Here is an 18250-nt window from a genome sequence, read left to right on the forward strand (position 1 = left end):
CGCTACTCTTCCATGTACCAAAGACACCGCTTTGTGTCTTCAAACCCAGCCCCGCAGACCCGCCATGCCAGTATGAGTAATTTAGGCTCACATAGTGCATACATGCTGACAACATCAAGCAGGAAACAGTATGTGTCTCTGCTTCATGAAATATTCACAAGAGGCACTCAACCTCCCAACACAGCAGTGTCAGAGCCCACCATGACATAGATTAACAACCAAAGTGACAAAAGTGGATTTGCGCAGCACACCTCCGAATGCGTCTGAAAGTCTTAATCTCCACTGCAGTGATCAATCTGTTAACACAGCGAGGCTGCATAGAGACCTCTCAAACAAGCCCTTCCTTTATGCACTTGCAGGCTTTGGAAGTGAAGGTGCAGCTGTCCTGTGCTAGTAACATAAGCCCTTATTAGCCTCCATTAGCCTGCCCCGAAACTAATAAGAGATTGTCAAATACGTCCAAACTTTCACACAACTCCACACAAACATGCTAACACAGTGATGCTAAGCAAAGCTAAAGCTGGTGTGTCTTTTGGCAGTTTGTCTCAAGTCATCTTTCTGACAGGGTAATCTTGATGATGGTGCTACACTTTGACCCCCTGATTGAATCAGTCTTTCAATCAACCGGTCGCTAAATATGTCAGCCTCCATTTTGTTCCATGGCATTAATGTGCGACCTTAAAACAAAGACTCGCTTATATGAGTATGGATGCCAAAATATGCCACAACTCTCACTTCAGATTGATAAATTGCATAAGCCAGTCACCTTCCATGGCAACAATCCCGTTTGTTTCAAGCCAAACCACACAACGAAAAAAAATAGTCTGGAAAAAATGCATGACCATGCGGAGCTGTTTGAAATGTCTGGTCAGCCCCAGGCAGCAGCATTTGTATTCCGTTTCAGTCAAAGACACTTTTTGGCTGAATTCACATTTTAATCCACTCGTACTGCAAGAGGTGGAAAGGGCAAAAGTTACATATATTTTATGTAAAGTGCTTCTGATACATACCTTTGGTAAGTTAACTGTACATTCTTAAAAGTGCACACACAGCATTGTGTGAGTTTGTGAGAAAGTCCATTTCCAGAAAGATGGGCTCTCTGTGTGCATTTCACATTATTACCCATTATGTTGACACAATTCCTACTACAACTTATTTACTTTCATCGAATGCGCATATTTAATCGGTTTGAAGCTACTTTTTGAAGGCCAATGGCAATAGTCAGTGACTACTGTCACTGTTCTGACAGAATAAAATCACTCACATCCATTCTGTAGCACGTTTGAGGTCATTGTATCTCTATGACCCATCTGTGATGACCCAGTTACCGGCATGCAACAGGAACACACCACTCAATACCACTCACTCTATAGACCATTTGCTCACCCAGCTCCTCATCTCTGAATCACTAAGCGCTCAATATATGTTAATGGAGCCAAGAGTATGGTTATTGTTATTGAACAGCGCATTTCATTTCATATACATTTCTTGATCCAAACCAGCCATTCTTTGCAGCTGTTCCCGCCGCATATACGTTGCGCAGCCAACTCCGCAGCTCTAGTACTGCAAGGCACTTCTATCCACGGCGAAGGGCTGCCTGCCGCCCTATCAGAGATACGCTCACATTCACAAAATGGACTTCAGAACTCAATAGAACATTCTAAAATCCCCAAACATCTCCTGAGCAAGTGGGAGTGGAGTGAGGGGACACTGAACACTTTATGAGCTGTGGTGATCTCTCCTGGGAAAAGGCTTAGCTCAAATAATACTCGGTCTGAAAGCCAGCTGCCAGCCAATTTATTATCAGTCCTCTGAACCACTCCTCTACTCCTCTCTCAAACTCAGACACACACACACACACACACACACACACACACACACACTAGTCAAACATATATTTCACACACTAAAACAGCAAAAAAAAATCAGCTGGTCCAAACCCCCGAATTTTACATTTCTGTTTTCACATTCTTTTCAAAGGCACAAGGGACAAAAGACATCCAGGATGTCAAGCTGTTTTAGCGGACAGACACAGAACAGGCAAAGCTGAAGCCCAGATTGCTGAAACAGCTACCTTGTCAACCTTCCAAAAGAACAGAAGCCTAACACAAATACAAAGTCACAGACTCAAAATCTTATCCGGCAAAAGAGTTAGAACTCATACTCTGCCATCGGCTGCCCCTCACACACCCCAATGCACTCATTCAGTCCAGTCAGCCACCCCCCATAGTCATCCTTCCCCTGCACACGCACACACACACACACGGACACAATTACACGCACTACAATCATTTCTTTTAAGATCTTCTATACAACTAAAATAGTCCGATCTGAGGTGTGTCAAAGTCATCACAGATCATGACACAATATCTCTATAGCTCAGCCCTTATCAAGGTAGCTACTTTTAAATGAAGTGACAAATTAAAATCACATATCTACTATGAACACAGCTTTGAATAGTTGCACATATTGAACCGATCATAAAGATAAAAAATCAACAACACCACAGCAGGGTGAGATGCTGAACATTTAGACTTTTCTCATGAAGAAAAGGTGCTAGAACATTATGGTGATAAAAAGGAGAAAATGATCTGTGAAATGAGAAGAGAGAGAAACAGAGCAAATAGCAATTCAAATAGGGAGAGGCAGACAGACAGACAGAGGGGGGATGGAGAGACAGAGAGTTATAGCCAAGGACAGAGAAATGGCAAGAGAGAAGGAAAATTAAATAGCGAAAGAAATAGTAAAATAAAGTTATTGTAGGTAAACAAAAAAAGACACAGGGAGAGAGAAAATGAGAAATTGAATGTGTGTGTGTATGAGAAAGAGAGAGAGAGAGAGAGAGAGAGAAAGAGAAAGAAAGATAAGCACGTAAAACATTCTGGCTATACCTTGGCAGGCTGTCCCCCGCTCCTCAAAGCCTATGTTACACAGGCATTTCCCAATGGGCACCAGCCACTCCCCGTCCGTGCTGCAGTACATTTTGGGCGGTTCCTCCTCTCGCGAGTGGTTCACACACGAGCCCCTCACCTCCACCAAAGATTGGGAGTCCATGGGCACGGTGTCAGGAAACATAGCCAGATTCCTCACCATGAAAGGGCATTTCTTAAAGTACACACGCACTGAAACCAGTGCAACACAAGCCCCCACATCCTGAAAGGCCAAATAGAAGCCTTTCCTGGTGATGGGCCCCACCTCCCGCACCTCAGTGTTGAGTTTGAGGATGCGGTCTCCAAGGTCCATCTGAGTGAAGCTCTCGTCGGCTGCGATGGTGTCGATCTTGGAAAACTGGTGCTCCCGGAATTTGGAGCCCTGGTCCTCGTCCGTTTCCAGATAATGGAGGTTGAAGGTTTCCTTGCAGGTGCCGAGGACCATGGGGATGCTGTTGCAATCTCTGAGGGTGAACTTGAGCTCCACATAGATCTTTTGGGCAGAGTTGCGCGGAATCCAGTTGGTCCTCAGCCAGTTGTTTTGGCTGTACTCCATGACGTTACATACTTGGAAGGTGCGTATTGGTGTATAGTGCTCATCAACACCACTGATCTCTTCCCACTGAGAACACAAGAGAAGAGAAGAGAAGAGAAGAGAAGAGAGTGAATCCACATGACTAACTACACACAACAACACAATTCAGGACTGACTGCAGTGAACGAAAGGAAATAAGGAGATAAAGAGATAGGCAAAGCGTCAAAGTTTTGTGAGAAAGAGAGTTGACTGCACATCTTTTCAGTCTGTATTTTGTTGAGTAACAAAAACTCATGATACACCCTCACATCACAGGTCCTAAAAATAAATACACTTAAGCTGAAAGGGAAATCTAGCAAGAGAGACATGATCAATATCTGATTCCCTCCTTTCATACTGGCCAGATTTGTAGTTTATGAAATGTAATTTAATGAGTTATCATTATTGGTAAATCCTGAGAGCGAGAGAGAGAGAGAGAGAGAGAGAGAGAGAGAGAGAGAGAGAAAGATGGCAAGAAAAATGGAAACACCTAAAAAGTAGAGAAATTTGATTATTCATTGTAATAAATATCTTCAAATTAATTTTCCCTGGGCCGACCATCATAATTAATGTTGTATAAAATAAATGATAAATAAATAAATGTCTCTATTGTAAGAAAAGCTTGAGTTATGATGATGTGAAGGCCGAGTGTTTTGTCATCCACAGCGTCCACGTCACATTGCACCGGGCCAGACTCATGAAGCTTTCAGGCTTCACGTATACAGAGTGGTAATAAATGATGAACAGAGCGGCTGTGTTTTCTATTACAATAATAGAGAAAGTGTCTGGCTCCCCCTCACCCCATGGTTTATAAAAGCCTTTAGTTGAGTGAAACAGTCCCTCTTAAGTGGCTGGGAGATGTCCATTACCACACGGGGCAAGTGTGCCCCTAGACCGAGGAATGGGGGCATTTAGATTTCACTTGTGGCATCAGTAAATGAAACACCCAAGAAAGAATAGGACTATTTGGGGTTTTTTCTCTTTGAAACGTGTTTGCTTTGAATTTCTTGTTCTTTTCTGGTCTTTTTTTTTTTTCTTTACAGCTATGGGCTTTCATTTCATATAAATGTGAAAGAATTTGATTTCTTCATAATGCAATTATCATTGGTGGCTAAACAGGAAAAATATATTAGGGCTTCAAGGAGTCAGTAAATGATTCAGGGCCCCTGGGTTTTCATATTTGTCATGTCCCTGCCTTTCATCACTCACTTTCATGTGCCATATTTCAAAATTATATTTTTGTTCAGGCCCTATCCATTTCAGGAACCGCTCGCATTTTGTTGGAAGGAATATTCACCAAATTCCTCCACTAATTTTCTAGTATGGTGCCAGGTATTCTAGTATGGAGCCAGGTATTCATTTTATCTGCAGCAGAGACCCATATGGAAGCCTAATTAGAGTGTCAGTAGGATTGTGTTTGGCTGCTGACCTCTCACACACTATAAAGGTTTGGGAGTGGTCCCAATGAGCCAACACTAGTATCAGGCATGACTAAAGTGGTACACATACACAAGCCTGATGTGTTGTCACCATTAAGTAGTGATGTAAATTTGTTGATGTGTATGAGTGATTTTTCTCCACACTGGAAAATACATGTCAAAATGGAATAAATCACATAAAACCTCAAGTGATGATTTTTCTATATTATTGTCCTAGTATGAGGTACTTGCCAGCTTGGTTTCCAAGAGAAGCTGATGTCGCAAATGAAATCCAGGTGTACTAGCAGCAGTGCGTGATCATATTGCAGAGAATGACTGGACTTAAACCACTACTGCCAAAATAAATGTAATGTCATATATAGATGTATGGACCCTACACTGGAGACTACAGTATTGCATGAGATGTCCTGTGCCATATAATGACATCATTATAGCCAATCCCTCCACCTTTACTCTTACTTTTTTTTGCATTAAGGAGGAAACAGTAGGCTTAGCTTCATAAAGTATTCTTTCTCTAGATTTGACATATAACCAAGTCCATTTTCATTGACTACTGACAAAGTCCTGAAACAATAAAAATGAAATGAAACAAACCAGAACTGAACGTCATGTCTATTTTTCTCTAACACACACAGAGAGGTGTCATCTCTCCGTTCTGTAATTTAACACTCTTCAGTGTGACTGAGTTTGAGTGTGAGTTTTTTTTAATATCATTTTACAATTGTAATCCTCTTTAAGCAACACACAGAGCAGAGCGACATGGAAATCAGCAGTTGGCACATTTGGCAAGAGCCTGGTTGACCAACCCCCTGCGCACTCTCACTGTGACTGGCCAAATGGTAAATACTTTCAACAAATAGATTGCCTGGCGCTGCTGGACAAAGTCAAGGAGAGCTTATGTTTCACAGAGATATGTAATAAAATGATAATCCACCCCGCTCTCATATTACAATTGAACTGTGTTAGTTAGAAAAGACTGACATTTACTGTGGCCTTTTTTGCTGGTGTCACACACACACAACTCCGGGATACATATACGCATACAGCACCAGTTACACTACATCTAATCTTTTTCTATATGCCGCTGTCTTTTGAGTTCAGAGTTAATTACGGATCTTGTTCGCTGAACTCTATTATGTAGCTTCAGACTGGGTTTCCACGAGGACATTTGTGGAATATTCTTTAGCAGGCCCGCATATGTAGGCACACAGAAACAAATTGGCGTACTGGCATGTGGAGGTCTACCCTGGAAACAAGTCAAGTTGTGAGCATAAACCCTTGGCCAAGTTCACTCTCACTCTAATTGATATATAACGACATTCAGACATCTCAAACAGCAGTCAGAGAGGTCTGGGTCACACCTGTGTACAAGGTCAAAGAGCAGGTCTCAAGTGACCCGACTCCATATAGCTAAACTCCAGATTTATACTGTGTTGTTTTAACAGTCATATTTTGGGCTTTTTTCTTTTTTTTATCTGTCTTACAAATATATTTGTTCAGTATATTTTCAAAACATACGGCCAAAATGAATTTTAGACACTGGGCAATACGAACGTCATACAAGAGAACACATAACATTTTTGTCAATTATTTTCATTTCTATTTAGATAGCTAATTATTGAGTCAGTGGACAGAAAGAATCCAGAGGTTTTTGACTTTCCTCCAAACAAATGTCCCTGTGTAGCACAGAGTTCCCACCCCATTACCAGGACCTCTAGAACTAACAAGTGCCTCTCCAGATAAGATTTCCTGCGCTGGGTCACCGTGACAACTGTAGCATATCTGTCAATGGCTTTTCATCACAGTTTTTATGACAGCAAGACCATAACACACTGGCCAACTTCCACTCAGCCCTCTACTCACGCACTGTGCATTGATCTATGATTATGGTGGGAGGTTTCTTTAAACTTTTGTACAGTTGGAGACTTTTCAGTTTTCAATTTGGAAAATAAAACACTTAATAATCATCGCTCCGGATCTATGATCATTGCACTGCATAATTCTAAAGAGAAATACAATATTTTCTGTTCCCTGACTAATTTGTCTCACTGTATTAAGCTTCAGTGTTCAGGCAGGATATTTTGGAACACCCAGTTCTAACTGCTTCCAGCAGATCATAGAATTTCTCATTATTTCAAACTTTGTATAAAATGGAAAGGAAACAGTTTTCTCTTTCTACTGTGAGCCCTGTGAACCAGTGAACAAAGAGGAATTTTTTCTGGTCTGGAGTTAAGGCAACACTCATATCAAGTCATCTACCTCCAAACTGCCAAATGTGTTCAATCAATTCACATTTTTCTTACAGCATGACATTAGCTTGCAGATATCTTGTCAGTTGCCCAAGAGTTCCTCTGCAGTTTTAACTTTTTATTAAATCATGTGAAATGGACTTAAGCCCCTAGCAGAGGCGAAGAGCCTGAGACAAACAGCTAGCCTGGCACATTGTCATCAAGGTGAGGCAGTTGCATTAGCATTCTCTGATGCATCCTGATGATGAAGTGCTCCAAATCCTAATCTGGAATTCCTAATCAAGCTCCACAATCTACATCCTCTCAGACTCTGGCAGTAGCGGCAGTGCGCGGAAATGACTTCGACCTCCAGCTCAGCAGCAAGAGAGGCCCGCTGATGTGATAGTTCAGACGGACGATGGGTAATCATGGAGCAAACACACAGTAATCCAGTTGCTGGGGGGGGTAATGAATCCCAGACCGAAGCCCTGATGCAATTTGGGGAGGCCATAATAAACAGGGTGGTGTGTTTAAAGCGCTGTCTGCACAGGACGGATTTAAATGTGCTGCACTTTATCGGAGCAGGCGGGTACACACAGAGGGGGCGTCCGATGGACTTAGCTCTTAATTTGCTTTAACCGGAGCGATATGTGCTTACCCCCGCAGAAGGCAGGAACACCATCCCTTAGTGTCAGCAGTGTACAGCTACATTATTAGAAATCAGTTTTGAGGGCATGCTTCTTCAGGGGCAAATGCTTATTGGTCTGAAATCAGTTAGGAAAAAGGCGCAAGAAATTACACACAATTCACCTTGGGTACTTGATCTTCCCCACACTCTTTCAGCAGTTTTAACAATGGGAGTTTTGACATTTAGAGGCCATTGCTTCTCGGCTTAATGGGATTCTTTATTCATGTTGAACTCACTTTCTTTGGATCCATGGAGCATTTTATCTGACAGTGACAGCTATTCAAGCTTCCAGTCTGTGACATACTTTAAAGTACAAGCAAAGGTAAGCATTATCCATTAAGCTCAGGCCCAACAGTTCTTTCTCTGATTTTCTCTTTCTGTCTCTCTTTTTCTCTCTCTCTCTCTCTCTCTCTCTTTCTCTCTGTAACCTCTATATTTTACAATGCCAACTATAAAAAGAGCAAAGGGAAACCAGGTTTGGCAGCTTTATGGAACAAATTACTGGATTACCTTCAGCAACTGCCAACAAGTCATTTTAACACTTAATAAAGTTTTGAAAAAGGTTTAATTTGAGGAACCCAGGGGGCTAGTACTTTCATTGTTGAATAAATAAACATGGTCATTACCGGAAGTTATGACCTTGGGTCTTGGACAACAAAGATAAATTAGTCAAGAGACTTGTTACTGTACATGCCTTCAGGGAGTATTTCTTGCTGTTGTTCAGTTCTTCTACTGCATGATTTGCAAATGCTTCTATTACATAGACTTGTGTAGCAAGAGTCATTTGAACACCCTTCCAGATTGTTTTATATTATCATCCATTTCATAATTTGATACGGTCCTCAGAACATTTAGGACCTTAAAACCTACATAATGTATTATTATTATTATTATTATTATTATTATAATGTATTTGTCAACCTGGGGATTAGTCCTCCTGCTTTAACACAACACCGAGTTGATACTCACCCCATGTGATGGGTAAGAAATCCATCCCAGTTCCCCTTGACTTGCTTTAGAGTCCAGTAGGTTCACTGCAAAAAGAAAGACAAGGGAAAGGAACAACACATGAGTCTCCATTGCTTGTTAGCCTCGTTCAGCCTCCTTAGCCCTCCCATAAGAGATGGCGTACTGTTCTGATCAACTGGGTATTTACACAGCTGCAACACTGCCATGACTCCGCAAAATCAAACAAACAGTGGATGGCTCTCCCCTTTGTGCAGACAGTTCATCTTCGTTCATATCGTCCATATCAAAGGCCAGAATCAGGAAGGGGCAGTGATTGTGTGGAGTGCCGTGAAGTGGCCCCCACACGGGAAACCCATTATTCCCTCTTCGCAGCTCTGCTGCTGCTTTAAGCTTGGGTGGTGTCTCTCATGTCAATATCTGTCCTATCGTCCCCATTGTAAGTGTGTTATTGCACTGATAGGCATCTAAAACAAGCCAAATAAATCACAAACGGTTTCCATTATCTGACAAGAGTATTCCGAATGAAACCCAAATATTTTCCAACAATGGGCTGATAAGCCACTGAAAGATGATATCATAGTTTTTGTTCTGAGATCGTCAATGAGTTAGTATGGTCAATGAGTTAGTATGGTCACTCTGGTTTCCTCAGGTACCAGTTGTCCCTGGTCCTACATTTATTTTGTTGTACCAGGGACATGAAGTACATCAGCCAATCGTTGCCAACTTTGAGCCTGTGATGGCAGTCCAACTCAAACTTCCACTAGATTTAAATTCTCTCCTAACAAAAGCAAAATAGTGAACACGGTATAACAAGTATAGCACAGTGGTTGTACGCTAATACTGTGTAAAGCTTTATTACACTTTTGTAAAGATTTTGAGATAGCATTGTAAGCTAGCTAACTGGCTATATCAAGTATTGGGGGAACAGATATTCCAAGCGGTGTTGCTGGTACAATGGTTAGCATAGTTGGCTAGTAAGTAGTCGACCTGGGTTTGATTCACGGCTACTGCAAAAAAAAAAGGGAGTACGATAGGGAGACTCTGAGCATGGTGGCATTCAATTGGCAGCAAATGGGAACTCATTTATTTCAAATGACATGTGTCACTTCAAGGGAATCATGTATACAGTAAGGTACCGCTACAATGTGCTTGTGTTGCAGTGTGTCGCTTGTGCAATAAAAAACTGACTGAAGTCAGCCTTGTTTGTTTGTTTGTTAATAGCTTTATGTTGTAGTGTTACATTTTATTTGTGTTAATATTCCCAATGTAATAAAAACGTTTCTAATGTGAAACATTCAATTGTAAAGTATGAACCTTCAATTTGATCACAAAGTAAGTATATAATCAAAGTATTACTATTCAAAGAGAATCTAATGTGAACTGGAACTTGAAGATGTAATGCCAACTGTTAACTAATGGATACCCCTTTCAGAATACAATTACTGTTTTAGTTTCCATTCTCTTCACTGCACTGTCTGTGCCAGACCAAAGAACAAAGGATTGAATGGATATACGGTTAACTGATCAACGCAACTGACATATGGAGCACTCGTATGATTCCTGTGACTCATGGTAATCACCGGAGCCCCCTTTCCCACTGATAACAACCTGCCAGAGAATAGAGACCCCAGAAAACACCGGAAAGAAAGTATTTCTAGAGAATTTAATGACATGTAAATAAAATATAAAATTCATGAAAAAAAAAAAAAAAAAGACTTGGATCGTAAACTGTCTTAAACGAATGGTCAAATTGGTGGTGGTCTCTATTTTAGAAAATGCAGGATCGGGGGAAACCATAATCAAACTCCAGCACAAAATACGCCCTGAAAACTGTGCTGCACCTGAGCCCCCGCCAGCTGGCCGTACACATACAGTAGACTGATTTCTATTAAATGGAATAAAGCGATCTGCTTCTGTCTGATAATAGCAGCTCACATCCAGCTCCATTGGTTCCAATTTAACTTTCTCAATGAGCCGGGCAAACGTCTCAAATTGAGCCGACCAGGGGAATTTGAGAGCAGAAAATTAGATGGCTATATTGGTGAAGCAAATTCTGCAGCTGTAAGTGGCAGGAAATAAGAGTGAAAGTTTCTGCCACAGTGGGGCCAGAGCTGCACGCAACCTCTCCCCGCTCCACTCACAAATGCACAATTCTATACGGTAAGGACAATTATTAATAGCAACCTCAATGCCCATCTCTAAAAACATATAACAAGGGGCAAAACAGGCAAATCAATAGAGAGAGAGACACACTAATATAGGATTGCAACCACAGACAAACCCATGGGCATCAATCATGCTAATAAATCATTGCTGCACCAACAGAGTTTTCCTTTTATCGGCTCATAGCACCTCGATCGAACCACCAGCTGCACTGAGAAATGCAACCAAAACTTACACACATTAAAAAAATACAACAAGAAGGTGTGGAGTCATCAGTGCCAAGCACATTATTCTGTTGACTGTTATTAGCTCTTTAAAAAAAATGAATACCTTTGAGCAAAAACATGACTAAGACACATACTGCATTCTGACTAAGCTCTTCTGCTGCCATAAAGTTCCTAGACGATGTGCGCTGCCATTCCGTTTCTGATAACCTTCATCCACTCAGGTAGTTAATTAAATCTCTTACTGAATTAAGATATGACAATGTGCAGAGTCAGGTGGTAGCACACCTCAGACCACCCCCGGGTCCCGGGTCCATGATCCTGGAGACCAAGGAGTGAGGTCTGGCTTTATTAAAACAGGCTCAAGTGCCAGTGTGAGTGTGAGACACACGGTTGGGTCAGGAGATTATTTTCAAAGGATTTTGGAGACAAGCAAAGGAGGATTTGGAGAGTGCGTTTCTGAGACCTTCCCCTGATCCTTCATGCTGCACGGAGGACCTTCCCCTAGCGCTAGCTCAGCTAGCCTACTGGCACAGCTGGATAAGCAGAGACCTTCTTCAATGAATTCAACCTTACTGTGAAAGATTGTAATCCTTGGATCAACTGATGAACATTTTAGTCATTGAGAAAATTCTCTCAAATGTTTTTTTTTTCTAGCTCAATGAGATAACCCATACACTGCTGTGTTGGAAACAGTTGTTAACCTAGCAATATTTTCTTCTATCATCAACGCTTAATCAGTACATCTACGAAGTAGAACAACTGGCTGTGTCACCGTACTAGTTTTACCCTAAACGTTACTAAGGGAATGTCCCTGGATATAAGGCTGTGTTTGTAGCTAGCACTTGCTGTTGTCTTGCTTTTAAAGAAGTGAGTGACTTAGGTACAGTTTTTCTTTGCCAATGTTTTAGGGCTGAAACTACAATGCCCTTGACTGACACTCTTGAACAACTGTGTGAACCAATGAGATGAGTGCTTAGCCAATATCTCTCAGGCTGCCTAACAACTAGCATTTCACAGAAATACATTCTGATATGGTCAATACAACTGCTGTTCATGGATGTAATTAAGTATCAATATGTGATTAGGTTCCATAATACAGCCTCATTAAAAGAAAACCGGATGAGAGAGGGGTATGTTATATTATATTCTGTATGTCACTAAACTCCATCCATTAAAACACACAAAACACAAATGTAGTTCCGCATTTCAAATCCATCAAGGGTCAACGGACTACAACATAGCAGAGGCATAAAGGGAAATACAGAGAAATCACAAAATCATATGCAAGGGTACGAATTCTAACTGGCTGCACCTACAGTGGCATGATGGCAATGAAGTATTAAACTACAGGCCATGAATTATTCAGCTTAGTCTTGCTGTGTCTGAAGCTATGGCTTCTGCTGCTCCTCTCCCCACAGCTCACGCTTCCCCCTCAGTCAGCCCCCACTAGCCAGTACCGAAGCCACTAGCGATGGCCTGCTACCACACACCAGACCTGAAGATACATAGTGGACGTGCATTATGGGCACTCCTACAGGGTGCCATCACTCAGAGAAAAATGCCAATTTCACCAGCGGGGCTGCCAGGCACTTGCACACACTGCCTTAGTGTTTGTGGCGCCACATCTAAATGTGCCGTGTTGTGGCCATGCAGCTCGCAGCTCGCAGTATCACACCACTGTATTAAATCCTCTTCCTAGGCAAGACCCGAGTCCAGAGAACATGTCAAATATAACTGTGTGTTAAACACAACTAGGACTGGTATAACACTGGGCAGTATGAAATCACTGGTTTTCAAAGTAGGGTCATATTTGACTCACTAAGGTAAAAAACACGAGCACACTTCATATATTGCATCTCGTGGTGGCTGTATAAAAATACAGCAACAAAGTCATTCCCCACAAGTTCTCAGAAGGCTAGCTGAACTTCAACAAACCCTGTTAAATGGCAGAACAAAATAATTTGCCCCTTTAAACACAAGCATGTTTCACTAGGCAGACTGCCCAGTTTGAAACAAGACAAAAACATTAATCTTCATTCCATTTTTCCTTTGTTGTTTATTACATAGGAAAATAATATTGTTATGATCACATTCAAATCTGTCTAGCCTACTCTTTCTGAAGTTTGAAAAATGCACAAATAGCCTACATTTGCTATTATCAATAATAGGATTACTTATCCAGCAAGTTCAGTTATATTTTAATATAGGTCTACTGTTTTAATTATAGCCAGGTGCAAAATTATCATTTTATTTAGATAATTTTTTCAGTGATTAAAATATAAGCTATTTAAAAAATATATATCCTAAAACATAGCCTGCTGAATATTCACAAAACGTTATAACACATTACAATAATAATTGTTAAATGTGGCAATATAATAAATACAATCTTAATCAGTTGTGGAGACTAGGGTAGAGCTTCAGCTACTGCTGACAAATAAGTTATGTTGCTTTTCTCAAAACACCTGCAATGTATTGTTTCTGATGCTTTTCAGATCCAACCGACAGAGTTTTGAGGATTACATTTTAAAATAAAACATAGGAACATCTCAATTATACCAGCTTTCCACATACACATGCTGAGAAAAAAAATGCGCCAAGTGCGTCGGATAGGACTGGGTGGATAACTCGAAGTTAGATTAGGCTACACTGTAGTTCGCAAAAATAACCACAAAAACTAAATAATGATTCCATCCGTAGTTTAATATACCTATTGAGTTATGCTTTGCTATTGATAACAACACAACTGTCTCTTAGAGGGCACCATGGTGACCTCTCTTCAGCTCTAGAAGTTTTCATCTTATTTACAAGTAGCCTACAGGTTATTGATAATCAAAGTCATGAAACGACTTTTAACGATGTATGTATTTATCGAGTTCATCATTTAACTAACCATTAGCATTCAAGAAGATAAAAGTTGAATCGAAGGCCGAAGGTTTCGCTTTCTTAAGACTTATTATTATTGGACTGTATAAATAAATTGAAGAAATATGTATTTGAATGGTTCAAGGTAGCGTTTCCTTATAACTTCTTAACATCTGCATTAGCTTAAAATGTGCTGGATTGTGCCTGGGCCTACTCGGCTCAGTATTTGAGTTTAGTAGGCTAACTCAGAAGATACCGTACGACATTAATTTAGGCCAATTCATTTATTTCATACATGTCTATGAAGAGCAGGAAGCCTATAGCCTTTTTCAAAACGCGCAAGTATATTTAGAGTGGTGTCCTATCGGTCAAATAACTTTCATGGGATATAAGCTGTTACCTATTTATATTAAGGTGGCAAATAGAGCGTCCCATACAAAAGGCAAGTTGAAGTAAATACCCACAAGACTGTAGCCTACTCTAGCCTTTTTGTTGCGTTTTGATATTTCTTGCCACGGCTATGATAGTAGACAATTCTATCAAACATACCCTGTCATAAGATTTCCTAAAAAGTATCAAATGTAGTCCTACCAAATAGGGACTCAGGAAGGATATTAGACTTCATACAAAAAAGACTGATGAATGTACGCTATTTTAGACACACAATTGCCATAAAAGTATCTTTTGTTTACTGTGTTGATGTTTCTATTTCACAACTAGCCAAATTCTTTTGAACTTTCTTCAGTGTAGTCCACATACATTTGCAGTTCACAACTCTGTCTACGCTGCATCTTCGACACACTGTCACTCAATGCGGCGTTGTTATCAGTGGCTTGTCAGTGAAATGATATGCCAAAATAAGACAATCACCCTTTCCAATTTTCTTTTCAGTTCAAATTGGGTTCGCTCGAATTTCAAAGCCTTGTGGCTCGATACTGACACTCACTGGTGAATCATTCACCCTGATACATACTTTCCTCGAAAAAAATAGATATACAGTCGATCCCAATGCGGCCTAAAATCTATAGGTTGCACAACAAAAGAAACATTCGCCTACAATGGACAATCAAAATCAAAAAGGTTACCATTTAGGCAAGTTTGTTTTTTGCCCTTACACCACGTCTTAAATCCACATAAAAACTGAGACGAGCAGTAGAGTATGGGTAGGGGAGCCTTATTAAATAAGATGTTGAAGAACAAACTTGTAAATTCAAGGAAGATTCGAAACAGAACGGTTAGATGATTGCGCTGATCTACTTTATAAGGATGAGAAAACCAAATGATACTGACCAACACAAATCTCTCATCTACAAACAAGCACAAAAGGTATATCATATGTAGGCAATATGGTCAAAGCTAAAATCATTGTTGAAGCAGGCCACAAAAGGAAATTGACATTGAAAACAGCACGGCATACGTACAGTGAGCAACACAACTTTATCTATATGCCTACAGGAATTTTCTTACCACAACTTTCCCCAACAAAACTTAGCACATAAAGCACGAGAAGGTCGATAAGTATTTGGTCCTCAAGATCTACATTTTGTAATATTCTTCTTTATATCTTATCTACTGTAAACTGAGACACTCTCGTAACAAGTGCAATATGCTGACTTTCAGTACTCGCGTACCGGTAAATCGTGTTGTTAAATCCTATTACGTCGTGTTGGTAAATCCTGATATTAAGCCTACTGTTGTTGACAAAACAAACTTCGAGCTAATTTATTTTACCGTGATTTATCGTTTGACATGTTTTTTTTTATTCATGCATGTTTGAATTACTTTAACCAGACTTAAACATGCCATTGCCATTTTAAATTAACACAAAATAAAAAAGGACAAATTAGCAGTTCTGTAACAGTATTGATGATAGCGACCTATTTTACCATAAAGCAAAATTAGGAATTGTACTTAGGCTCCGTCAAGGGGCCTACACAACTAACCATCTTAAGGTGTCTCATAAAACTTGCGTGAGGTGCGTGTGCCTCTGCCTGTGCGTGTGTGCTTGCGTGTGTGTGTTTCTGTGTTGCATTTGTTGAAGTACTGCAGGCACTATATAGCACTATCAGCAAAAATATCATTGTGGAAGAAAATTTAAGACTAACATTTGTGTTTATAGCTAGTGCCAACTTCGCGCAACGCTTGACCGGGCACTTCATAGCCAGCATGCGGATAACCTAGGATACGTTACGCTCCGGTGTTGTTGCTCTTTCAGCTAATACACTAATATTAACTAATTGTTGAGGCCAGAGGGTAGTTAATAATTTAAAAATGAAAAAGACAAAGGTCTGATTTTCTCAAATGAAGACTTGCGTGATTATGAAGCATTATAAAAGCTACGCTACTGTAGCAAACAGTCAAGGGCGAAGACCATCTCGTCCACGTTTCTGCTTGTTATATGAGGTATATGATTTGTTCAGTAGCCTACGACATACACTTCGTTTCACTCTTTTACAAAGCATAGGCTAAACATATATGATTATGTTGTGACAACCATGTCCAGTAACGATCATCTGGGGCGGTCAATCGTCCATCGCTCTTTTAAAGTCGGATTGACAAAGTGTTCGCTCTAATTGATCAGCCTAACAAAAGGGGTTCATGCATTTAAATGCTTTAACCAGTGTCTTGAACAGTAAAACAGTCACAAATTTCTCTTGCATTTTGCATCGGAGAGAATAACATGCCAGTTCTTGCAGAGCCTATTTAACATTTGAAATATGGATCTAACCGCGTGTGGTCTGGTATTAACCGTCCCGTACGGCTCATCAGCATCCATTCTGACAGAATCATCCTAACTACATTCCCGATCTCAAATAGAACTACGGCGTCCCGAGCCTACCATTTATTCTAACTAGCGTAATTTCATCTATCACAGTCTCTACTTCCAAGCGTGTTTCTTACCTTCATTGGAAGGGTGAATGCTGAGTTTTGCGCGGCTAATAAACAAGCAGAGAAACAAAAAAAGTACTAAGGGTTTGCAATCCATGATGGCAGTTCAGAGGGCAATGCGAGGTACATAACTCCATGAAGCATGCCAGTGATGTGAGGGCTTCGAAACCGACACAAGTTACCATTCTCGGCTCAGAGGCTGATGTCAAGTTTGACACCGGAGATGAGGAGGAGTCTACGCGCTCCCTTCGTCTTTGCTTTCGCCGAGAGCTTCCCTTTTCCGCTGGGTCCTATAAACCAGATATTGTATAGCAGAACCCTGAAGTTCAGGAGAGGTCACGTCGTTTATAAGAAGGATGTTTGGAAGGAAACAAGGCACAGGCCTACCGCAGGGCAGTTTCTGTATGTAAATACGTATGTATAGGCTAAAGGAATTAAAAGGTAGAACTAAACGCCCATAGAATAAGAATTTCAGAAATTCTTTTATGGATGTAGGAGAACAATGTGGGAGCTACGCAAAAAGGAGCAAGGTTTTGAATTAATTTGGTTGGTAATGTGGATAATGGCAACAACAGATTTTTTTTTCTTTTGTGACTGTGGAAACCAGTCCTAAATTCATTATAATTATGACACTGGCAGAAAAAACTCCTCAGACCTAATTATGTGGTTACACTTTTTGCTTTATTTCTGCATTTGAAACTAGTAAAGATTCAGTCAATAAGAAGACTGCATGCAGGACTTTGCTTGTCCACACAACAGAGGTTACATAGATAATGCCCCACCCTGGCATCAGCTGACCAGCTGCATGTGGAGGGCGCGGGTTGGTATGAGCTCGATAGGCAGCCTCTTTTTTATAACTATATTTGAGCACTTTGATAGAGCCTATGCGGTGACCATCAGTATGCTCTTCGGAAAGGGATTGATAAACCCATGAAATTGAATGTGGTTTGTATACATATATTGCTCTATAAAGGTTGCTATAAGGGTTTATTTACATTTATTCATAATAGTTCTTTCTTCAGTTCATAACAAAATGTATTATATGAAAGTAGTCATTGAGGTTCACTTCTGATTTCAATTTCTGGATAGGTCTGTATTATATTGTACAAGACTATTATTTGGGCTCATGGTTGATTGAAGGCATTCTGTGTAATTATTGAAACATTTTGTGGTATATTGCTTCATGACACTGATAGTGTTTTTAACAGCTTCAGCTTTTACGGTTTGGTTAAAAAAAATTGTAAAAGAAATTACATTTCTTTAATTTCTCATTTTCTC

General features: G+C 40.4%; 1 protein-coding gene across 3 annotated transcripts in view; it reads right to left on the reverse strand.

The window, feature by feature from the left end:
* epha3 (eph receptor A3) overlaps positions 1–17216 on the reverse strand; it is an 84274-nt gene extending 67058 nt beyond the window's left edge. For 2 of the 3 annotated variants that reach the window (XM_012819815.3, XM_031561003.2), the window contains exons 1-3: positions 16985–17215; positions 8829–8893; positions 2892–3552 (exon numbers count right to left, since the gene is read on the reverse strand). In XM_012819815.3, the coding sequence (XP_012675269.2) occupies positions 2892–3552; positions 8829–8893; positions 16985–17069 (811 nt within the window). In that variant the 5' untranslated portion in view covers positions 17070–17215. Of the gene's footprint in view, positions 1–2891; positions 3553–8828; positions 8894–16984 lie in introns of all 3 variants that reach the window. The other variant, XM_031561010.2, reaches the window with a different exon arrangement.
* Between the last annotated feature and the right edge of the window lie 1034 nt (positions 17217–18250).

This window comes from Clupea harengus, chromosome 2 (genome assembly GCF_900700415.2).
Source record: "Clupea harengus chromosome 2, Ch_v2.0.2, whole genome shotgun sequence".
NCBI classification, from domain to species: domain Eukaryota; kingdom Metazoa; phylum Chordata; class Actinopteri; order Clupeiformes; family Clupeidae; genus Clupea; species Clupea harengus.